Below are 25,734 nucleotides of genomic sequence, written 5' to 3' on the forward strand. Positions count from 1 at the left end.
TTATAAATAATTTTTTAAAGTGATCATTGAATAAAATATTCCCTATTTTTTTAAAGTTGCAATATTTTGTCAAATATTTTATTTCACTAATTTAATATTTTAAAACCTAATTATCATTAATACATGCAAAGGTCAAATGGAACAAATAATATTTAAAAGAGCTAAGGCAGCTTTTAAATTATTAAATTTATCTCAATCGTCAATTTAATACTTTAATTTAATTTATATTATTTTAATCTCTTAATATTGATTTGATCTTTATTGTTTTAAAACAGAAATTACATATATACTTGTAACACATTAGATTATATTAATAAAAATGCACATTTAAAAGTTAATTTATTCTCAATTAATTATATATACAGGTAATACATAAGATTATTGACACAATTTGTATTTTAAAACTCACGCAATAATTAAAAAAACATAAATGATCAAATTGACTTTAAAAACCAAGTCTGCAAAATACTTGAAGATTAAAAATTTCATCACCCCTAACTATAAATACTAAACCTATATATTTTAACATTAACTGAAAAAAGACATTCTTTGGACCCACACTAACAAATAAAACAACAAAATTTCTCGTAATCTACATTAAATAAAATATATCCACATTGTTTGAAATAATAAAAAACAATCAAGAGACCGAATATAGATTTACAATTTGTTATAATGAGTCAATAATCAAGCAACAAATTGATCAAGGTATCAAAAAGACAGCTTTTGTTGTTTGTCTTTTATTTCCGCCCTCTCAAAAAAGAAAAAGGAAAATAAATATTCGAAAAACCATCAGAAAGAAAACCATTCAAAAATTAGTCAAACTTCTCAATTATTTTCCAAAAAAAAAAAGTGAACCTCGTACCAGAATTGACCACTTCAGTGACAAGTACAAATTTCAAAACGCTGATAAGAGCTAAACCGCAAATTAAAACAGGACCCAAATAACAGGTAGCATCTAAACATGTCCTTCAGATATAAACAAGCACATGAACCATACATGCCGAGGCTTCATACATATCAACGTCCAAAGAAGCCGAAGGTCAAATCCTAGATCAGTCATAAATACTAAACCTACTGAACACAGTAAGCACCAACATAGGAAGTACCAAAAGCACCTGACAAGGTTTGGTTCAGTTTATCACAAGTTCAGCTGTGTTCCCAAAACACAAAACAGAGAATTGCTGATAGTTTGTATGTATATATGTATATATATAGCAGCATATTTTAATCTTGAAATAGCTAGCAGGAGGCTGAAAGCCCGGAGCTCCTGAGCCTCAACAAAAGAACATGGAGTTGCAGACATTTTCCTGCAGTGGCGGTAACTGAGGAACAGAACCAGCAGAGGCAGAAGAGTGCCCGCCATGGCTTGAAGTCTCAGACTTGTCCTCAAATTTCATGAATTGTCCCAGCTGAGTTGCCGCCAGGTGTGCATAACAGACTGGAGCAACTGAAACACAGAAAAATGGCATCAAAGCAAAAATAATACAGCAGCTCTGATGCATTGATACAAATATCAGGAGAAAAATACCGAAATCTTCTAAAAAAGTGCTTTTCCATCTTTTACATGTTATTAGACTAAGAACCAAAATTTTACTTAAAGACCGCAATGTTCTATCTTTGGATTGAAAAATCATATAATTGGAGCTTCTAATTTGAAAGAGAAACATACTCTAGCAAGTCACAAATATTATCCTATCTTGCTTATCTTCCCAAACTTCTTTTCATTTTCTCACTGAATTTTAGCAAACACTAATGACCATGATAAAAACACATATGAAGATTTTCTACTGTAGACTAATCATTTCTGTTATCATGGCTTGAGATGCTATCATTAAGAAAACTTCAAAACAAGTAAGAAAATGAAGTCCAAACAGGCACCAAGACCATCAGAACTTACCAACAGATATGGCAGTGGTGCTCCGCTGATACCTGTTATTTCAACAAACAACCAATCTGAACTCATCATTCCACTCTAAACTTGAGTCAAGTGAGCAATCAATAAGTGTGAAATTCTACTTACACATATGAAAGAGAATGCACTAGCTCCTGGAGATCATCAGCCGAGAAACCAGCCTCATCTAACAGAACATGGTAATGTGTCGGCCTAGTGGTTCCCTATATAGGAATTTACAAGACAATTAAAAGCTCCTTATCAATACAAGTTCTTACAAAATCTATTGCTCCACCCAAGTTTACTTCTGCTTACTTTCAGGTTTTATTCATAGAGATAAGTTTTATACAATTTAAATTCAAGATCAGGGGAAGAAAGAAAAGAATCAAAATAGGGTATGGGAAACAAGGTAGATTTCCATAAAATGGGCAGTGTAGCCCATCATGCTTGAACAATAGAAGATGGAGTTTAAGACATGGACTAATAAGAAAATCTTCTTGCAAGATTCTCCTGTGCCTTCAAAGAGATTAAAGTAGAATAATACCAGGCAGGAAGAATCACAAGTAAAACCTGAATGTTATCAAAAGAGAAGACGTGATGTTATTATAGAAATAAATTAATTCCAACTTCATGCTTTTCAGAAAAAGCCTTATAATTATATAAAGTGGCAGAAGTGAATGCATGTATAATTGCAAGCCCCAACAATGCATGCTAATGGCAAGTAGGAAAAAAAAAAGAAGATACTCACAATCATTCCAGCATGTGCACACAAGTAGAAATCATAATTTCGGGGATGACAAATTTTGTTGTCAATAATAGTTCCTACCAAGAAAAAAAAAATTAGATTGAAATGAAGCAAGACATAATCAGCATTGACATAAATGGTTGCTGCTAAAAATCTAATCAGAAGTTTGTTTAAACTTATTTAAAAAAAAACTTATTTTTAAAAAAATATATTTTGTGAGATTTAATTATGTTCGTTTAAACTTTTAAAAATAATCAAAATCTGTAAAAAAGTAGATTTCATTAAAAAAAATTACTTATTTTTTAATCTTAAACAAAAAGGCCCCTAAATCCAAATATTAATGAAAAGCAAAACACCATAAGCAACAAAATCAGGGATTCTGAGTTTTCCTGAAAATGCTTAAACACAGGTAAAAGCAAAGATAAACATGCCATGCAATGAAATGAAGAATTCTTCCACAATACACTTACCAGGGGGGACATTATCAGGAGACCCACTCTGGAAAAATTTGGTGTGGTGGTTCTTCTGAGCAACAATCACCACAAATTTGGGGTTCCACTGCTCATCAAGGAATTTACAAGCCTAAAATATCACATATAAGTAAATCAGCCCATTTATCAGGGGAAAAAAAAGATCGAATTTAAATACAGCATAACTGATCAATGATTTTATTAAGAACCTCCATGATTTGATTAAGCTCGATGTTTAAAACTTGAGTGAACTGTGATTCACTAACCCCATCCCTACATTCACGAGATATAAAAAGGTTAAATAACGAGAGTAAGTGTCAAGTAAGCAGCAAGAACAAAAGCAAAATAACAATTTGCAGAAAGATGGGCAAGTTTTAAGACAATTATTTCCGAAGTAATTAATGATTTGTATAGAGGCACAAAAAGTAAATATTTTTACAGGTCAACTGTAAAGAGACTAGATAAGACTTCAAAACCACCTGCATACATAATTTCAAGAGCTGACAAAATTATAAACCATAGGATATCATTGACACAAGAAAATAAGATCATAGTTTACAACAGTAATAAGCAATCAAAGATGTAATCAAGGTTATAATAAAAACTCAAAAAGGAAAAAGGGAAAAAAATAAAATATCAAATTGAAAGAATATAACTAAATCCACAAATAACCTTCTAACTTGCATAAGCAAGTGAATAGAATATAACTTAAAACAGAAATTATTCATAGGAGTCATGCCTGAATATGATAATATTTTCAGGCTTCCTGTTCCCAGAACTTGTATAGAAATCAACCAAAAGTTCCCTGCAAATTTTAAAACCCATCAGCATGAAGGTTTCCTATAACCAGAGTGCATTACATGCTCAATATTACTAAAAGACAAGAAGAAATGACACAAAAGTTAACTGATATTGAAAACCAACCTGATAATGCCCTCATCTTCCTTTTCACCTACTGGCTTGAACAGATTATCAATCATTTCAACCTTTGGAGATTGAGTTCGAACACATGCCCTGTACTTTGAGATCAAAGGCCACTGTCTGGAGCTCACCACCTGCAAATTTAGCAACCAGAGGCAATCAATCAGAAAGCCAACATGAATTACCATATCAATGCATCTGATGGTTTTATTCTATTACTAAACAATGAATGATCACCCAACTAAATTATCATTACCGCTGCAATTGAAGGAATATCTGTCTGCCCAGGTGAACCATGGGACACGTCCATCCCAAGGATAATTGTTGGAGCTTTGGAAACGACAGGAAGATAAGGAGTTTTTTCAACAGATAAAAATGAATTCATCCCACCTAGCTGCAAGAGAATGAAATCATGCGAAGGGAGTATGCTTGATGTCAAATTAACTTACCAACAAAAGCCAATCATGTAATTTCAAGAGCTGAAAGGAATGCCATCAGCAAACCCACCCAGAGAGTAAAATAACTACCTTAGCATTGATTTTCAACAAAACATTTGTAAGATATTGATCATTGATCCTTTGTGGACACATGCACTGATTAATAATTCCAAAGTCAGCAAGATTCTTCTTTTTCCAGGGACCTGGAAGATTTAATTTTCATTAATTTCATTAATCGCACATTATTCATTAGTACAGGATGAAAGGATATAAAACCAACCATATATATCACAATTTTTGCGCTCTGGAAGAAGACACAGAAGGAACTGGGGAGCTCCAGGAAGTTTCGACTGGATTTGTTCAAACATCTGTTCCACTCTGACCATAGGTGGGGCACGCCTAAACTGCTGACTTTCCTCGAATACATCAAATGGCTCATCTATGTGCTGCCAAAACCAAATCAAAGCCCAAACGTTAATATCTCTTTTATCTTCTCCCAGACAAGATTCATTCATGGAACTTACAATTCCTTTCATTCCAGCACATCTAGTCAGATCTCGAACAAGAGCACGCACATCACAACGTGCAGAAAAGTTTGCCACAGCCCATCGCTCTATCCTAGCTGGCTGAACAAATTTCTGCAGAAGCTCTTCAATAGTTAGATACAATAAATTATTGACAGACCATAGCAAAATTAACAGATTGGAGAGGAAGGGCATGCCTTATTGTTAAAATTCCATCTTCCATTTCTTGGATTGAATTCCTCTCCATTGCCAAACTTCAACTACAGAAGATACAACAAAAATCGTTTTGCATGTATTACACATAGCAAGCAATTATACTATTGAGAATTCAACTCAAGGCAATCATCAGAATCCATATGTACAGATACAACAAGACTGTACTGCAGTTTACCTGTTTTTTATTATAAGCGTATCATTTTATCAAAATTTTGCACAGGTTAGGTGGGCTAGATTTCTTCAAAAGTAAAGGCATATTACATATACATATATATAAATTGAAAATTTTAAAAATTTTAATAAAAGAACATCTGAAATAAATACCCTTGGAGCTGGCAGAACACGGCCCTCCACTTCTGTAAAACCAGTACTTATCCGAACAGAACAATTCTGAAGCATAGGATCAGAATCATACTTGCTGACTTTTAAAACCTGGATTAAAAAAAAGAAGAACCCACAACCATGAATTTTATTTTTTTGATAGAAATCCTAAACCCTGAATTAGTTACAATAAACATAGAAATAATAACGTTGCAGAGACTCACATCAGACAAAACCTTCATCCTTTCTTGTGGCTTCTGACGAGACTTCTCAACCAATGACGCCCTTTGTAGTGTAGTCAGTGCCTTTGTATAACGTTGCAGGGATACCAAAGAGCAAAGCTGTGAAAACAGCAAAAGTATTGAGCCAACAATAAAACAAAGTTGAGATAAGTAAGTGCTTTTACAGTCAACATTTTCAGTGGAAACCCAGGAATTCACCTCAATGGGGAAATAAGTAGGGCGTTTTGGCTTCCCAACATTAATGCATGGCAGATCAGCAGAGTACCGAAGATCCATCTTACGATAATTTACAAAATAATCATAAACAGTTATTTCCTCTGCACCTTCATCACCACCTTTACTCTTGAGAGTAAACCTAAAACAACCAAATATCAGAAGAAACATCAATCTATGTAAGATGCCACACTAAAATTACCACAGAACATGCAAAAACTAAAATTAACTGCTCGAAGTAATTTAAAAAAGAGAAGGCAAAATACGTCTGCTGACGGCATGGGAGTTCACTGAGCCCACATATCTTGTACTCTTGATTCGATGGGCTAGTTGTAATTCTCAAATTCTTCAGAGTCTTCTTAGCCTGTTTAAAGAATAAACAAAATAACTGAAATTTGAATAGAAAAGCTTAGCAATCAATAGAAAACCAAATATTAAGTTGGGAGTAATTTTTAATAAAAAATTATATTAAATCATATGCAAACGACTTGCACAATCCTAGAGATTCAAGACACCATCCTATTCACAATGATATTCAAAGCCCTAATTTGTATCTTATTTCTAAGACCCTTATTGTATTTTGCATTTTGAATAGGAATTCTACAGTTTCAACAACTATGACAGAAAGATTAAACAAGAATGGAAGAAATATTAAAAAAATGTTAAGTACCTTGGCCCAATCAAGGGAAAAAGGATCTCTCACATTTTGGTTGGCAATTAAGAAGTCCACCACAGGCCCAGGTCGTATTATCATTGTAGTTGATACATCTTAATATAAAAAATAGAATGATGATCGAGCACAAAACATTGAGATCAGAAGTTGCACATAAAACAAAGAGAGATCGTACCAATATTGAGGGACAACCCACTCTGTGTGGTCCTGAAACTTGAATGAAATCCTCTACAGCCGAGAACACCACCGCCTACGTCTGCAAAATTCATTGGATCATTGTGGAAGAAGGACTGCCGAACAAGCAGACAGCCTCTACAAAAGTTGGAGCGCAGGTAATGGTTAGCATTTCAATGCAACAATATATCCTCACATTGAGATGTCTAAGTTATGAATCAGAGAGAACAAGGGACACAATTTGCTTACTTCTTAGCAGCATTTTGCCTCAATATAATATCAAGAACTCTTATGGCTTCCTGAAAATTCTCAGTCTCCTGCCCACGTAATGCATTGGCAATTGCCTGCATTGGAATTTTCGCAGCAAAGCTAATCTCCACTTTAAATGTTTTGGCACGATATGGGCGCCGCGTCCTTTTCCTATCACCCTCATTTGGACTTCCATGACCATCAGGGCTACAATTCCCATTATTTCTACAGAGCCAAGAAACAAATTACAATAATAATAACTAATATGAAACAAACTATAAAATCAACAACAGAAGGCAGGAAAATTAACCTGTTTGAAGTGATATCCTCAAGAACAACCGTAAACTCAAGTTTGTTTCGAGGAAGAGCTCCAACAGTGAACAAACTCTTCTCACCATCATAGGCAAAGTCTTTTCCAGCTAACTCAGAATCATAAGTCTCCTGCACCCTATCAATTACTTTTCTTCCCACGCCCTTCCCTTCCACAGGACGGCCATCTTCATAAAAAAGCGCTACCTGTTCAGATACAAAGTGGATTAGGCGATTCTGCACAGATGAACTTCAAAGTAGACCCAAGTGACAAAAATAAAAATGGGTAGACCAAAAATAAAAAAGAAAAAAAGGAATACACAATAATCTTACACTGTAATGGTAGAAATGTCCATCGTTGTTATTAACACTGACTTTAAAGTGATTGGTGAGAAGCTTCAGACTACTTCCTTTGGATCCCAAACCACGTCTAGCTATTGGAACTCGAGAAGGCTTCTTCTTACCCGGTTCAGGTGGGAGCTCTTCTGCTTTCACTGGAACAACATTTGGCGGCACCTCCGGAGGCGGAGGTGGTGGTGGCATACTGTCACCGTTCCCATTTGGCTCAAACGAATCCATCCTAGAGATATAATTTGTTAATTTTATTACATTGTCCCAGGAAGGCCACTAAAGCATAAATAGTTCAAGAGTACAAAAATTACAAAATGTGACACTATCATAAATTTGAAGGACATCAAGGCCTGACTGGCCTGCCAAGGTGGTGGTCGAAATGGAAGCAACTTCTTTTTTGTGATGTGGGTTATAACCTTGCCATCATTGTACAATAATATCGGCCTTTTTATCACTGTTTTAAACTGAAGACACAATGATCATCTTCCATCAATAAAATCATTTGCCAACATGCATATGAAATTGGCCCTAAGAATATCAAAATACTACAAAACTAAAGCAGTGACAAGAAATTAAGATCAAAAACAATAATTACAACGGCCGATTAAAGAAAATATATTCTCGGAGAAGAAAAATAAAACCTGCAAGTCAGGAAACAAAGACTAAAAATAGTTCAAATTTTAATGCTGACATAACGTTAGACACTATGGCCCCACCTATTATAACTTTGTTATAATTATTCGAAAGAAACCAACTTTTATATTCTTCATTTTTCTTACATCCAAGAGTATAAGAAAAGGCATTTCTCGCATCTATAAAATTATGACTTTTTTTTTATCATTTCATTCCATTTCGCAAACCAAATGGGACTTTAAAAACGACAGACAGAGTAGCCATTAAGTTTTATCACAAAATCAGCTAAGGGCAAAAATGGAGATTATTTTCTTTTAATATAAATTGCATATAATAAGAGGAGAAAAAAATATAACAAGAGAGAAGGCACAATTTGCACATAAGAAAATTGATTTGACACAATTTCTTAAATTTCTAGAATAAAAAAAATACTTTGATAAAGCCGAACACCAGGAAAACCAGAGCAGGAAATCGAAAAATCATGTAAAACACTCCGACAAAGAAACATTCACATGCAAAACAACTAAAGTAACAAACATGCAAAGGACGTAAAGAAAATATCCAGCTCCAACGTTTGGATACCCGATTCTCATCAAAATCTCAGATTACAGCCAATTCCAGACAAAGTTGACCAAAAAATGTCAGAAAGACAGAACCTTTTAGAAAAAACCAAGGTCGTTTATACCTGATGCCCAAATAATCAAAGGCTTCTCAAGGTAAGAGAAGGAACCACAGAGCTTTACCACAAGAAAAGCTTCCAACTTTCTCTGCAGAAACCAAATAACGACAAGACCCAACATTTCAAGAAAAAATAGACAAAACATACTAAATACTACGAGCGAATTTCTTCAAAAGTAACAAAACAATGCAGCTATTATTTTAACAAGCATAAAGAAGAAAAAGATGATCGACTTCAATCACATGCAAAACCGAGAGCAAGCAAGAATTTCCAGTAAAAAGAACCCGCATTGCATCATTTCCCCGTCAGAATACCATAAATGGAAAACGAAGCAAACACATTTACGGAAACACTAGACAAGAAAAGCATCATAGACCATGAAGCGCCATGAACAGCTAAACAAATTCTATACTTCTTACCAGTCGCAGTGAATGAAAGGAAAGACGCCAGAAAAAACCCTAGAGACTCAGACCTAGGGAGTGAATTAGGAGAACTGGAAAGTCGAAACTGAGATTAGAGTGAGAGAAGGGAGGGAGTGATATCATCACACCGCTCGGACTCTGTCAAATGACGAAGTAACGCTCTGAAGTGAAACTGCCTGCAGTGCGTCAAGTTACGAGATCTAGACCGTTGACTTAAGAAAACGATTGAGTTGACGGATGAGATTCGTGAAGAGGTTGGACCAAAAGAATTCGTCATCGGTACGTGCGAAAAAAAGTTTTTAGGATTTTACGTCATGTGTCGTCTCGTTTCGCGCGTCATTCTCAATTGCTCATGTTACTTGACGATTTTGGACGGATACAATTGTAAAATTGACGAAGCTGTCCCTGCCGATAATTAAGAGTGCATTCTTGTGAGTGTGACACGCGTGAGGGACAAAATTAGAAAATCACTGATAGAAAGGATAAAAATGAGAACTGGGGGAAACACGGGAAGGTGGAGCACGGTTATTATGTTAGCGGGGCCCACATGTCATCACTCTTAACTAAAAACTCGTTGGAATGGGATTTTCAAATTTTAAAAATATATTCTTCATGATCCATTTAACCATATTTTTTGTTTTTTATTTTTTATTTTTTGTCAAGAGCCATATCCACATTTATATCCACACCTAACTATTAATTATTGATCCATTTTTTGTTTAATTTTTAAATAACTATGATTGACCAAAAAATCTAATTATTAAAAATTAATATGATTGACAAAAAATTTAATTATTTATAATTAATAATTAATTCTTTCTAATTTTATCAAATAAAAGATCATGGTTATATGTTAGACGTGGACACTTCTAGTCAACCTAAAGCTAATGGGTGCATAGTTTTCATTTTGTTGAAAATTTTGCTCTAATTTAAAATTTCAAATAAGTTCAAATGAAGAAAATTAGTGGAAGCATAACAAGAGACACACTCTCTCTATTTAAAAACGTAAGGTATTTTTAATCAAATTTTACTCTCAATAAAGTAATTATCTACTTTCAAACTAACTATATTTTTTTATATTTACTCCTATTAAACACTCTACAATAAATATAAAGTCATTCATCAATGGGAACACTTTTAAAAAAAATAAATCAATGATTATACCTTAAAAAATTAAAAATACTTTACACTTTTTAATATCCAACTTCTCAAAAAAATCCCTTATATTTTTAAATGAAGGGAGTAACATTTACATGGTGTTTGGTTCAACAGACAGGAGGGTAGGGAAGTAAATATAACTTAATAATTCTTGTTTAGTTGGTAGGGAAAGGAGGTATTTTAATAATTCTTGTTTGGTTTTGGAGGGGAGGTAATTATTATGTGTCAAATATACCCTTAATTATATACTCCCTTCCTTTTTATTTATAAAATAAACTACTACTTTCAACTTGTTTTTTTATATAAAAAAATCACATTTTTTAATCAGCATTTATTGCAAATTTACTAAATTATCTCTCATGATTTTATCATTCATGGTCATAAGAAACAATTAATGAATACTTGATTAACACAATTAATAAAGGGTATTGTAATTCAATTTTTTTTATTTCCAAACGCAATTAATATAGTTAAATGATTTTTTTAACTGTGTAATACAATTTTTTTTCTTATAAATAAAAATGAATCAAGTATTTTCTATTTAAATACATCTCCTAGTAAATTTTTATGAAATACATTCCTGGAGCCATGGTTAAAAATCATGGCACAAATACAACATTTTTCAAAAAAATAAATTTTTAAAAAAATCTTAATTACATTAACATAATTTTAAAAAACATTATAGTCGGGGGCATTGTAATTATAGGACATGGTAGGGCAAAATTTGATAACATATAAGGTAAATAGATAATTCCATGAAATATAAAAAATATTGAAAATATCAAAATCAAAATGCTAACAAAAGTCATGACAATATTATTCTATAAATAATTCCATAAAATATAAAAAGTATTCAAGATATCAAAATCACATACCAACAAAAGTCACAGCAATGTTCTTTATAATGCCATACAATATTAGAAAAGGTGCTTAAATGAAATAAAATTCAATTGTTTTTCATAATCTCTAGTAGCAATTCCTTACGTGTGTCAATAAGGCATTCTTCAATGACAGTATTATTCTATAAATAATTTCATAAAATATAAAAAGTATTCAAGATATCAAAATCACATATGAACAAAAGTCATAACAATGTTATTTATAATGCCATAAAACATTAGAAAAGGTGCTTAAATGAAATAAAATTCAATTGTTTTTCATAATCTGTAGTAGCAATTCCTTACATGTGTCAATAGAGCATTCTACAAATATCCTTACTTGGTCAACATCACTCATGAGAACTCTATAATATTAGTTGGTAGAAAGCCACAATCTTTAACCATGATCCAAATTTCTTTTACAAACAATTGTGAAAGCTTTCTAAAGTTTTCTCTTACTACTTGATTTTCTTCTCTAATAGATTGTGCAACATCTATCATGACTGCTTTCTCTTACTACTTAATTTCCTTCTCTAATAGATTGTGCAACATTTATCATGACCCTTTTAATATCAGTTAAGTTTGAGTCTTTATTTTTTTTTTAAACCCACCTTTTACTTCTTTTTACTAGAACCACTATAGAGCTAATTTATTTTGATTAACATTATTATTAAGAGCTTTGACATACATGATCTGTTACCACCTCTTTCCCGGTAGCAATATTTTCCACATTACCAATTGTTTCATTTAAGTCACCTTCATTAACTTGGTGGCAAAGTTTTCATATACTATTAAGACTTGTGGTGAATATGAGAGGGCTATGCATTGGAAGAAGAGATTTGGTGATGGCCACAAATCATTCCAGCAAATTCAAAATCAATGACATTGTGCAGAGAGTTTAATAACTCCAAGCATTTGTTTGAAGACAAGTATTAAAAGGCCAAATCGCATATAGGATCTCTCCCTTTATTTTCAAAATCTTGCATGATCCATTAACCAGAAAATAAGAATTTGCAACAAAAATAAAAAGCGTGCCCCAAATTGATTTCATAGCAAATTGTTCCATCATATATAAAACATCCATTATCTTGAATTGTCTGTAGCAAATATTTGTGTTCAACGACAGCCACCAAATGCCACAACCTCAAGAAATCAAGGAAGATCAAAGGGGCTGATGATGGTGCGTGCCTGATGAACAAGACTATATAAAGACAACAGTTAACTCAATTGACAGCAACAAATTAGTTATATGTAAGTCATCTTTTTATTTATTGAAAAAAGGTAACTTTAGGACACAAAAAATTCAATAAAGATACATTAGTCACAAAATTTGGCTAACATTTAAAAAACTCTAATTGGGGGGGGGGGGGAGATAAAATTTGCCTCCCATCCCCTCCATTTTTTCTAACCAAACAATATACTCCCTCTCTTCCATCCCCAAACCTTGAACCAAATGAAGCTTTAGGGTCATCTGCTGCTGAGCTTTATGTAAGTCCACCTCTAGACATTTCTTTCTTTCAGTATTTTGATATTAATTTATTATGTCTTGAGAGACTAGTCATTCTATTAAATCAATTTCATTAGTATAATATCAATTTTATCACCAATGATTAGATAAATGGTGTGATTTGTTAAAATTTTATATGTTACAATTTGGTCTTGCAACTTTATACAAAGACATTGAAAATTACAGAAAATGATAAAACAAATTACAGAAAATGATCCAAAAATTATAAATAAAAATCCTAGAAATTATGAAAAGGACCAAGAAAAATTTATTGTATTGGTCCCTTTTTATAATTTTTGAGATTATTTTCTATCATTTTTTGATCAAGTAATGGTTAAAATTAATTTTGTTAACTGTAAAGACTAGATTGCATTATTTTCAAAAATTAAGAAAAAAATAACTAAAGATGAGTTGATATTTTCAAACATTCCTGACCTTTAGTTTATGGGCTAATTTGCTCCCTTATTGAATTTAATTTATGTATGTTTAAGATTTTTTTGGCTGAAAAAAATATTGAAGATCTTTAAGAATTAGGTCCTATCTATTAAGATATTTTTTATGAAAAAATATTTTTCTTAAAAGTCACCTTTTAAAGTTTTGATATGATTATTTATGAGTATGATTGAATGTAGATATTATTGTTATCAAACTTTCGAGTTAATTATCTGAGTTTATAATATTTATATTTTTAACTGATAAAATTATGTTAACTCACTCATAAACTCAAATTAGAAAACTCAGCTAAGCTCGCGAGTTGATTCTTTGAGTTTATCATTTTTATATTTCTAACTTATAAAATCATATCAATCTGCTCATAAACTTCTTGAGTAAAATAAATATATACTATATAGAATTTGATTCATAAAAGTAATAGAACTTGATTCAATGAAAAATAAAACTTAAAAAAAGAAAAACAAATATTAATAAAAAAGAGAACAAAACATACAAAAAAAATAAGTTGCCTTGTTTTAAAATTTCTAGATTCAATATAATAATCTATAAATGTAAATGAATTTAATTTCAATAATTTATATTTAAAATATATTTAAATTAAATTATGGTCATATTTTATATTTTAATTATTTAGTTATATATTTTTAAAGGTTATTTATTAATAAAAATCACTCTTGAATTTTTTGCCTAATCCCTTCAAGAATCGCTATAGAGTTTTGATTCATTTCTATGAAAATCGCTGAAAAGTTTTTCAGCCTAAAGATTCATTCTTATGAGAATCGTTTTGAATTTTTTGCTTTGTAATTCATCCTTAAAAATCACTCCTGACTTTTCAATTTATATTTATTTTCTCTAAAACTTCTTTCTATTTGCAAACTTAATGGCATCTTGAATTTGAGATGAAATATTATAATATATTGAGATTTATTTTTCAAATCAAATAATACGGCTTGTTACAAATTCAACGTCATTTGAGGTTGAGGGAAATTGTTAGGATATAATACCAATTGAAATTTATTCTGTTAAAATATTATCTATTGATATTTATTATGTTGAGATTTAAAAAATATTTTATATTTAATAATTATTATTAGAACTGTCTACATATTGTAAGCTTTTCTTACCCCCTACAGTTTTTAGTTCTTTCTCCTCTAACTTTTCTAATACATTTAAAAGTTTAATTTCTTTTTTTGTGATAAAATTTAAATTTTTAATTTATGTGTATTTAAAATTTTTAAATTTTAGGTGAAATTAATTGTTGTGCTTGGGAATATTCATGGCTGCCGTGAAAAGTGAAGAATTATATTGATCAACATGTGAATTCACGAGCATTCTCTCAGAGTTTCAACGAAATTGCTGAAGACTTCAAAAGCCTGTCTTGGGTGTGTATTTCATTTTTTTTAAAAAATATTTTGTAATATAGTTTTTTAAATTATTTTTTAAAACAAAACGAAAATAATCCATTTGGTTGTGATAATTTAAAAACAGTTTCAAAATAAAAAAACTAAAATCAGGTAACAGTTATAATCGCCCGCAATCAATGGTGATAGTTCATAATAGTAATTGATCATAGAGATTGCAATTTTTAATAATCAAGTGTCACGTATTTTGAAAACAAGAAAAATAAAACAGAAACAGCTTTTGAATATTTTTGTTTTATAAAAAAACAAAAAAATAGTTTTAGAAATAATTAAATATAAAACACTTATCTAAATAATTGTTTTAATTTTTTAAAAATAACAAACTGTTTTTGAAAGTAGAAAACAAGCAAGCTCTAACATTCTTATAACTTTGGAATTGGTTAAGTCTCAAAACTTCAATTCAATTTCCAAAACCTTTGTAAAAGCTCATTCACGATAGATGTTGAAAATAATTGTCCCAGGGAGGAGCCCTATTTTGAGAGACTATGATGAATTAATTTTCAAATTTTTGTTAAAAAAATTGTTCACATTTAGAACTCATTTGTTTAAGGTTAAAAAAAAATAATTTTTAAATAATTTAGATATTTTATAAAAATATATTTATTTTATAGAAATTTTATAAAAAGCAAATATTATTTTATGTTCGGTTACAATGATAAAAAAGTGATAATTAATTACTAATTTTTAAATTTTATGATATCTTTCTTTATTTTTATTTTATAAAACTGATTCATTATTATATTATTTTAAAATTTTATGATATTTTCATGCATCTTGTCTTTTTAAAACACTCCTCTCATTTAACACATTAGATTATTTTTAAAAGCTATGTAAAGTAGCTTCTCAAAATAATAAAAAATTAATTTTTTGGAGATTCTAATTATTTTTAAAAGTTTAAATAAATATAATAAAAACTCATAAAATAAATTTTAAAGAAAATAGTTGATTTTTTTTTTTATGAAACAAACTAAAACAAATGGGCCCTTAATACTTGATCATATCTTGAGTAAGATTATTTTTAATAGAAAGATATTTATAAATAATAAAATAATTTAGAATGTTGATATCTTCAATGACTCTTTAACTACATGTAAAGGCAATATGGTAGCTGTTTTAAAAAGATCGACTTGAGAAGCTTCTTCAAAAACTTGATCACTTGACCTTTAAAAGGTAGGCCACGAATATACTTCTTTTTTTTAAATTGAAGGTCATGAAAGAAAATATTAAGCCATTTTATTCTCTTTGGTGGTTTATCGTAAATAAAATTATAAAAACAAAATGTGTGTTGCCTGGTAAGCTAGTCAGCAGAATTATTATTAGCTTTGCCAAGACATGACTGAAGGCAACATTTTTTTTTTTTTTGCACAAACGAAAACAAAAATCTTCAAAGAATGAGCAAAGGGTTCTCAATATGAATATTTTAGGTTTTAACCACTAACGTGCTTTACAATTTCATTCTAAGATTTCACTCCATTCTTATCTTCATTTTTATTTTAATTTTCATTTATATCTCTCCACTCAATTAAAAGTGCGTTCAGCCTAAAGTTGAAATAAAGGTCAGGAGGCTGCCTTTTAACCTCATTTTTATAAAGATTTAATTTTTTTTAAAATGGCATTATTTAGAGAAATCAAGCTTTAAAACCCTATCAGTAAACGCTGTAAAAATGGCACGGGCTCTAATTGTCCTTTTAGGCTTTTTTTTTGTTTTATCCTTGAAAAATACAATATTTTTAAATTTTAAATTTAATTTAAAATTTGAAATATAATTCTTTCAATCCTTATTGTAAAACACTTTCAATCATTTCATACATTAAAAAAATTTATTTTTTTTATATCATGAAAAATTGAGATACTCCATCTATTAAAAAATATAAGGCATTTTTAATCAAATTTCACCCCAATAAAATAGTTACCTATTTTTTAACTAACTTTATCTTTTCATATTTACCCCTATGAATACCCTATAATAAATATAAAATCATTCATTAATAGAGGTATTTTTTTAAAAAAGGACAATGATTATATTTTAAAAGATTAAAAATACTTTATATTTTTAAATGAAGGAAGTATACTTTTATTTTTGCCCTTGACTTTAAATCATAATACAATTACATTAAATATATACGTTAATTAGGAAAGGATAAATTTTGAAAAGTATTTAATTATTACAATATATCCTATATTTTGAATCAAAAATTACTTCTAAACTATATCCTATAAATAGAATACGAGGGAATATATTTATACTTTAAAATTAAAATTATTATTATTATTTTTTATTTTTTAAACATAATAATCTGTATTTTAAAAATTATGAAATATTATAATTAAAATTTTAATTTTTAAAAATATAAAAACAAATAATAATAATAATAATAATAATAGATTTACAGGGCCAATCCTAAACTCTTTAAATAAAAACCAATTTCAAAAAATAATTAGTTTTAAGATAATCAAATTTATGCTTCAGCCAAAGATTAAGCTCACATGGGCACGGCCCCGGTTCTCTGGCTCCACTGAAGCCATTCCATTTCCATCTGGTAAAACACTTCCTTTGATAATTAAAAGGAAAAATTATAGAACAGTCCCACATAAAAGTTTTAATTATATTTAAATTTTATAAAATATACAACATATCATTATTATTATTAAGTTTTAAATAAATTTTAATTATATTAAAATTTTATAAAATATACTAATTATTATTATTATAATAAGTTTTAAATTCTGTACAATTATAATTTGATAAATTTTGCATGGGATTTGAAAATTTTTATTCTGTACATTTCTTGATAATTAAAATTTTTATAAAGAAAATTTCAAAACAGTAAAACAAAAAATCCACGTTTCGTACTGTATGCGATGATATTCCCAAAGCCGATCCTGCATCCTACTTTTTCTCTTTTGAAGCTTCTCTTCGTCTTCTTAAAGCAATACTGAATCCGAATTCAGAAGGCGTAAAGCGAACCCTAATAACTGTTGTACAGTTCTATCAGATCAAAGTAACTTTGGCGATGGAAGCACCTACCTTCCCTTCCTTTTGGAGCTTGTTATACGTTTCTCTAATTCTAACTGTAATCAAGCTTGTGAGTGCTAATTCCGAAGGAGACGCACTCCACGCCCTTCGCCGGAGCTTACACGATCCGAATAACGTGCTCCAGAGCTGGGATCCGACCCTTGTTAACCCTTGTACGTGGTTTCACGTCACCTGCAACCAAGATAACCGGGTCACTCGAGTGTATGTGCTTATATTTCTCTCTTTTTTCCTGTGTTCTTGTTACATGATGGATATGAGTTCAATTTTTTTTGAATTTTTATTTGTTTCAATGGGACGAATTCAATTTCGGCTTTCTATGTTTAACAGGTAGTTATAGACACCATTCCTAGGATTAGATGCAGTTTCTCTTAAGATTTGTTCATTAATGGTATTTTGTGTTCTGACTATAGAATTTATGGACTTAGTTATTCTATTTCGGTGTCCGTGTTGAATAACTTTATGCTGACAGCCTAGAGTAACAAAGATTGCTAAAGTGGTAATGTAGTTGCATTCAGCAATGAATTAGAAGCAGAAAAGGCAGGGAATAATTGGGATGAAAAAAATGGAAAGTATAATCTTCATTCGTTGAGTCATGGAAGAAAGGGACTTCAAATAAAATCTCTCACCAGACTCCTCACAGCTCCCCTAAATTCAATATTGTTAAGCTCTTAAGCCTGAAGAGGCAATATCTGTTGTTTTTCTGTTATAGAAGTTCTCTGTGGTGTTTCCTTGTTAAATGTTCAGGATCTTTCTATGATGAATCAAATCATTATACCTTTTCTTTGCAAGAAGAATATGTCTAAAATTGTTGGCAAAAATCTCCTTTGAAACACTTGTTTCAAGAAGAGAGATGAGCATCTCATCACCTACAAAAGTGGAGCCTCAAGGTCGCAGATTGATTTTCTTTTGGTTAGGAACACAGATAGAAAACTTTGTAAAAATTGTAAGGTGATCCCTGGAGATGCTGTAACGACACAACATAGGGTCCTAGTCCTTGATGTGTGTATTATGAGTAAAATCCAAAAACGTCGACAAGTAGTAACACCAAGGATTAGGTGGTGGCAATTAAAAGGTGAGAAGCAAGATATTTTCAAGCGAAATCTTTTGGATAAAGGAATTTGGGATTCTCAGGGAAGTGCTAACATCATATGGGAGGATATGGCTAAAAAGATACGGGAGGTTGCAAAAGTAGTTTTGGGAGAATCGAAAGGTCCTGGTCCGAGAGATAAGGAGTCTTGGTGGTGGAATAATAGTGTACAGGACAAAATCAAGTATAAGAAGAACTGTTTTAAAGCCATACATTTGTGTAACAATGAGGAAAATTGGGAGAGGTACCGTATGGCTAAGAAGGAAACTAAGAGAGCTGTAGGTGAAGCTCGTTCTAAAGCTTTTGAAGAATTTTATAAGAACCTTGAGACGAAGGAAGGAGAGCAAAATATTTATAAGATTGCCAAGAGTAGGGAAAGAAAATCAAGAGATCTAGAACAGGTAAGGTGTATTAAGGATGAAGAGGGAAGAATTTTAGTTACAGATGATGAAATTAAAAATAGATGGGAGACTTATTTTTCTAAACTTTTCAATGATGGAGAGGATTCATCTAGTAACTTGGAGGATTTAGTAACTGGTGAAGGAGAACAAAATTTGTCATTCTATCGAAAAATACGTGATAAGGAGGTAAAGGAAGCTCTTAAGAAAATGGCAAATGGTAGAGCGAACGGACCTGATTGTATATCTATCGAAGCGTGGAAATGTTTAGGTGAAGAAGGGGTGAGATGGTTAACTAAGTTATTTAATGTGATTTTACGGTCCAAGAAAATGCCTGATGAGTGGAGGAGAAGTACATTAATTCCTATTTATAAAAATAAAGGAGATATTCAGAATTGTACTAACTATAGAGGGATTAAACTCATGAGCCACACAATGAAATTGTGGGAGAAAGTAATTGAGCACAGGTTGAGATTGGAGACAAGTATTTCTGAGAATCAATTTGGTTTTATGCCAGGTAGATCAACTACAGAGGCAATTTATCTACTAAGGGGATTAATGGAAAAGTATCGTTGTAAAGATAAAGATCTACACATGGTTTTTATTGATTTGGAAAAAGCTTATGACCGTATACCAAGAGAAGTGCTTTGGAAAGCGTTGGAAAAAAAGGGAGTACGGATTGCTTATATTAAAGCCATACAAGATATGTATGAGGGGGTAAAAACTAGTATAAGAACGCCTAGTGGTCAAACAAAGGATTTTCCTATAAAGATTGGGCTACATCAGGGATCATCTCTGAGTCCTTATTTGTTCAACTTGATTTTAAATGTTTTGACGGAACATATTCAAGAGGAAATCCCGAAATGTATGCTCTTCGCGGATGATATAGTTCTTATAGCAGAGACAAGAGAAGAGGTTAATTGCAAACTTGAGTTATGGAGGAGGACATTGGAGTTGAAAGGTTTTCGTCTGAGTAGAAGTAAGACGGAATATTTATATTGTAAATTTGATAAAGGACTATTCGAAAATAATTTGGAAGTGAAATTGGGAGATCAAATTATACCTCAAGTGGAAAAGTTTAGATATTTGGGAGCCATTATCCAAAATGATGGCGAAATCAGTGGAGATATTTCACATAGAATTCAAGCTGGGTGGTTTAATTGGAGAAAAGCTAAAGGAGTTATTTGTGACCGTAAGGTGCCTAATAAACTTAAAGGAAAGTTTTATCGTACTGCTATCAGACCGGCAATGTTATATAGTAGTGAATGCTGGGCTCTAACGGGACAGCAAGAGCATAAAGTTGGAGTAGCAGAGATGAGAATGTTACGATGGATGTGCGGACATACACGTAAAGATAAAATTCGAAATGAGCACATACGTGAAAAAGTGAGGGTGGCAGCTATTGAGGAAAAAATGGTAGAAAATCGGTTGAGATGGTTTGGGCATGTACAAAGAAGACCAAGGGAGGCACCAGTGAGAAGAGTGGAACATATAACTTTGAGTCCGATTAAGAGAGGTAGAGGAAGGCCTAAGAGAACACTCTTGGAAGTTGTTGAACGTGATCTCTTAATTAATAATATTTCTAAAAGCTTAATAAATGATAGAGCACAATGGCGTCTTGCAATCCATGTAGCCGACCCCACCTAGTGGGATAAAGGCTTGTTGTTGTTGTTGTTTATTCATGTATGGATTGAGTTAGTGTCTTTGCAATTTTAAGTTTTTGGCCAATGGATTGCTTGCTCATTAAGTTTTATAATCGTTTTTATCAAAAGATGAATTCAGCATATTTAGTTGATTAAAAGCAGTCTGTATTTTCTATCTTCCTTGATGATTATGTTGACTGTCTTATAATATTTTCTGCAGTGATCTTGGCAACTCAAACCTATCTGGACATTTGTTACCTGAACTTGGGAACCTAGAACATCTACAATATCTGTATGTTTTTAAATCTGTGGTTAATCTTCTGTATTGATACTTTCTCTCCAAATATGTGAAATGCCCTTACAGAAATCATCAACACATTTTTATATATTATAACTGTCCTTTTGTTATGAATTCAAATGAAGCATTTCATATTTATCATTGACTCCGAAATCCTTTACTCATACTGATGTAGTGAGCTTTATAAAAACAATATTCAAGGAACAATTCCTCTAGAGCTTGGGAACCTGAAGAACCTCATTAGCTTGGACTTGTATAGCAACAACATATCAGGAATCATTCCTCCTTCACTGGGGAAGCTGAAGAATCTCGTCTTTCTGTAAGTATGGTTAAATCTGTCATTGCTCTTAGAAGAATTATTAGATAGAGGATGTAAAGTAGGGAAGATTTTAGAAAATTTTATGCCCAAGTAATAGTTATTCTGGAGTCAAAAAAAGTTGTATTGGAAGATTCATCTTTTATGATCATGACATGGACTTTGGGGTTCTATAGTTATGCTGTTAGGTTCAACTTGCAGAATTGTAGTCTGATTTGCTGATTTAATGTTATATAGTGGTGGCTCCCAATTAAACGAATTGGCTCTAAAATTCATACGCCCTGAGTTATGCAAACAGAGAGCAAATGTAACGTTTGATTGTGTAGGTTGGATATTAATGCATTACTGTAAGCAGTGCTGCATGAATTGTGCGATTACAACTACACAAGATTCCAAGAACTAGAAACTTGTAGCAAACATAGACTTCAAATATTAAAAGCAAATCTAAAGATATAATTCGATATCCATGCAATGATACAAGGTCAGATGAAATTGAGATTTCTAAAGCTACAAAACTCAGTAATGTGACATTGTGATTGTATGCAAATTACTAAAGGACACAAGAACTCGTGATAATAATATAAGAAGACTCAATTGAACAATCTAATGGGCCACAACTAAGCTCAAGTCAAAAGTGTTCCTTGATACTAGCTCTAAATTCAACTAATATAATATTGACCATTATCTAATTGCAAGTAGTTACTCTTTAATGTACCCAATGAATTTCCTTAACTTATTTTTTAGCTCCCAAAGAATCTGAAGTTTATTCAACCATCTCACCCTTTTTTTTTTTTGAAGAAATGCAAAATTATGTGTAAGCTTTCTAGTTGATGGGGAGACTGTACTTAATGGACTTACGATAGGTTTGAGAGCTCTTTTGGTCTAAAGTCTTTGTTTTTGGTTTTACTTTTTATTATAGAAAAATTCCTTGTCCTATATGATTGTATTTCATTGCTCTCAAGAAATCAATATTTTCTTTGCAGGCGACTGAATGACAATCAGTTAACTGGTCCGATCCCTAGGCAACTTGCTGATGTTAAAAGCCTTAAAGTATTGTAAGTCATTGTTTTCTTTATGATGCAATTCTATGGTGGTATTCTGAAGTAATGCCCATGCAAACAGTCTAAACGACTCTTGTTTTTCTCTTCAGGGATGTTTCCAACAATGATTTATGTGGAACAATTCCTACTGGAGGGCCATTTGAGCATATTCCATTGAATAAGTAGGCTTCCAAATATTTAACTTCTAATTCTTTACTCTAATTACGCGTATGGAGCCATTCATGTTGCTTTGTATTGGTGTCTGTTTGTTGTAAATTGCATTATGTGTTGCTTAAGGATTGAGACTTTTTCATCGAGAATTTTGTCATGGCTATTGACTGTTAATATGCTTCCTGTCTATTAGTAGCAGAACCATACTCTGAAGCATCATCATACTATATATTAAATTTTCTTGCATACATGCTTTATCTTCTAGTTTGTAGATTGCTATTAAATTCTGTAGTCATATTTTTGTAGCTTTCCTAGCTTGTCAAGTTTATTCCATGTTTCATAACAACAAAGATGAACACATTTATTTTGTCAAGCTCAGAAGCCAAGTAACCTTTATGGCTGCTTATGTCTATTTGATTCAAAAACAAAGATGAACACATTTTTAACTTCACAAAGCAAATGCATTTTCTAAACAACAAATTTTACTAAGGAAAATAAAGAATTGAAAAATGAAATTGTTTAGGCAGAAAGTACCCTTGCATTTCCTGCTGCATTCAATCATCTATCTTGGTGAAGAGGATGGGGTGGGTTGGGGTTTCGTTATGCTTTTTGCGCTTTTAGACATCATAATGGCAGGAATCTTGCTATAGTTTGAATCTCATGTCAATGTCGTGCAATATGCGTAGTGCAGTCATGAAATGTACGATGTTACTGCTGCTGATGTTTCCTGTCTAATTTGCCGAACTAATCTTTTAAATCTCGTTGATGGTTTTATTCAAATAAGTTTTTGTCTATTTGTCAATGGCTAAAAAAGTTCTTTGTGCTGCAGCCAAAAAACAAACAAATAGTATAAAAACTGAAGTTGGACAAGCAAAAGTAACCATTCTTTAGTAGCAACTAAGTGATGGAAGTTGGAACTAATGTAGCATGGATAATTAACCTGGAAAATAATATATCATGAATGGTTAATTTCAACCTAGCCTGTCCCCTTGCTAGTAGCCATGAATTGTTTGATAGCATGTCCTAGTGGAGAGGATCAGATTGTTCTTTGTTTCTGTAATTTGTAATTTGTTTGCATTCCTGCTTTTTTCCTGTGCGCTGATTCTGAAAGCATTGGAACTTTGCTTCCTGGTAGTGTATATTTTCTAGGACCCGTTTCTTTTCCTTCCCATGATCTAAGGAGGAAAACTAAATCATTTCTCGCTTCAATTCTGTAGCTTTGAAAATAACCCTCGGCTGGAAGGTCCAGAGTTGCTGGGACTTGCGAGTTATGAAACAAGTTGCTCGTGAAGACCACAAAGCCTTAGGATCTGAATCTTAAATGGATTACATGCGTGTATTAGAAAATCAAAGTGTGTTATTATCTATTACTGTAATAGGCAGCTGTAAAAGTAGCCCCTGTTTTATGTAAATGTTAGTGATCGAAATGAATTGTCATCCGTAATTGTATTATGATGGTTCAAAAAACGTTAAAAGACGTGAGTTGCAATGGTGGTTGTGATTGCTGACTTTCTGATGGATATGATATGATGGACTGATCTAATCATTGTAATGTTGATATATATATATATATATGTATGTATGTATGTGTGTATTAAGATAAAGTTTAGTTTTGACATGTCTTTGCGTCCGTATCTGTGATTAGTATTCAATTGAGATTTTCTTATTATTTCTTTCACATGTGTTTTACTTGGTTGTCATTGAATATTTAGAAAGTTTCTTGAAGATGGATTGCAGGTCAACACATTCTGCAGTTCAAGTGAACTTAACTATCTTATATGTCTCTAGTGTCAGGTTTTCAATCCAAATATGGTAAATATGTGGATTCTCAATAATAACAACATGATGAAAAGTATATTATTTTTCTTTGCAACTGCTTGATTCTTTTAATTAAATTTTAAGCTCATTTTATGTCATTGAAAAGTTGAACAACTATCATATTTTTGGATTATAAGATTTGATCACTACATACAACAAATTACAAGTTCGATGATGATTGGAGAAACCACTGTACTTGTAAGACAGATGATTCTGTGCTTTAGGGTAAGGATGGCACGAAGAGTTCTTGGTATCCTCTATGTACAAGTCTTTGTGCTGCTGGTGTATACGCATATTCGTGACAGTTCATGGCAAGATATTTGGAAATTGAACCTAATGGGTGCAAGACTTTTTTTTCTTTAATTCCTTTCTTTTCGATTCATCTTTGATTGGTTCGTAATCGCACGACTCATTTCACTCAACCACTCAGGCTTAACGATAACTTTTTGGACGAGTTTTGTGTAGCCGATGAAACAGGCTTTGGGTTCCATTACATTGCAAGAAATCATTCCCGCCATTCTCCCTTCTGGTGAACCCCATGTGTCTGCCTCGAGCTTGAAGCAGTGGGGAAGAAAAGCAAAGTACACTTGTTGCTTTCATACACTTGTCGGCTCAGTTAGCGAAGGCAAGTTGTGAAACGTTGTCTCCACTGCTCGTGAAACTGAGGAGACTCGGTCAGTATAAGGAATGGTTCTCGAGCTCAGGTACGGGTGACTCAGTCACATGTGCTTGATTGAATATGCAACCGCGGCTATAATTGGAGAGCGAGACATAACAAGTTAAAGTTAAAAAATTAAGTTATAAGTAAATTAAAAGTTAAAGGATTAAAAGATTAATTTTTTTAAAAATAATTTATTGTTTAGTTATTTTAAAATTTTATAATATTTTCATATATCTTATTTCTGCCCCCCATCTATCTAAGTGTACGGTCAGTTTGGTTCAAGGAAAATGATGCGGATGTGAGAAAAAGGTTTTCATAATTTTTTTTAATATGAAAAAGTGGGGTTGAAAGTTTTTGCTTGATTTTCCTCTTACA

General features: G+C 31.7%; 2 protein-coding genes across 4 annotated transcripts; one reads left to right on the forward strand and one right to left on the reverse strand.

Annotated features, from left to right (window-relative positions):
- Positions 1 to 952: 952 nt before the first annotated feature.
- Positions 953 to 9,608, reverse strand: LOC129318328 (protein argonaute 4-like). Of its 3 annotated transcripts, XM_054963053.1 has the most exons (24): positions 9,471 to 9,603; positions 9,058 to 9,139; positions 7,722 to 7,968; positions 7,390 to 7,595; positions 7,080 to 7,304; positions 6,832 to 6,968; positions 6,654 to 6,751; positions 6,250 to 6,347; positions 5,969 to 6,125; positions 5,753 to 5,869; positions 5,532 to 5,639; positions 5,189 to 5,251; positions 4,992 to 5,105; positions 4,748 to 4,913; positions 4,558 to 4,670; positions 4,287 to 4,424; positions 4,034 to 4,164; positions 3,849 to 3,914; positions 3,319 to 3,382; positions 3,110 to 3,221; positions 2,643 to 2,716; positions 2,024 to 2,118; positions 1,901 to 1,932; positions 953 to 1,450 (listed from the first exon to the last, which is right to left on the reverse strand). In XM_054963053.1, the coding sequence occupies exons 3-24, from the start codon at positions 7,965 to 7,967 to the stop codon at positions 1,278 to 1,280; spliced, it is 2,733 nt and encodes a 910-aa protein (XP_054819028.1). In that variant the 5' UTR covers position 7,968; positions 9,058 to 9,139; positions 9,471 to 9,603; the 3' UTR covers positions 953 to 1,277. The 3 variants fall into 3 exon arrangements, with proteins under 3 accessions (XP_054819028.1, XP_054819029.1, XP_054819030.1); XM_054963054.1 differs by lacking the exon at positions 9,058 to 9,139 and having other exon boundaries at positions 9,471 to 9,608; XM_054963055.1 differs by lacking the exons at positions 953 to 1,450; positions 1,901 to 1,932; positions 2,024 to 2,118 and adding an exon at positions 2,128 to 2,464 and having other exon boundaries at positions 9,471 to 9,605.
- An 8,119-nt stretch (positions 9,609 to 17,727) lies between these two features.
- On the forward strand, positions 17,728 to 24,426 carry LOC129317328 (leucine-rich repeat protein 1-like; the record flags this gene model as incomplete). Its single annotated transcript, XM_054961672.1, has 6 exons — positions 17,728 to 18,128; positions 21,276 to 21,347; positions 21,529 to 21,672; positions 22,653 to 22,724; positions 22,820 to 22,891; positions 24,098 to 24,426. Coding segments are annotated over 6 exons (834 nt in total), but the record flags the coding sequence as incomplete, so codon positions are not given.
- Between the last annotated feature and the right edge of the window lie 1,308 nt (positions 24,427 to 25,734).

This window comes from Prosopis cineraria, unplaced genomic scaffold (assembly GCF_029017545.1).
Source record: "Prosopis cineraria cultivar Desert tree isolate PC_DT_omini unplaced genomic scaffold, ASM2901754v1 PC8, whole genome shotgun sequence".
Lineage (NCBI taxonomy): Eukaryota > Viridiplantae > Streptophyta > Magnoliopsida > Fabales > Fabaceae > Prosopis > Prosopis cineraria.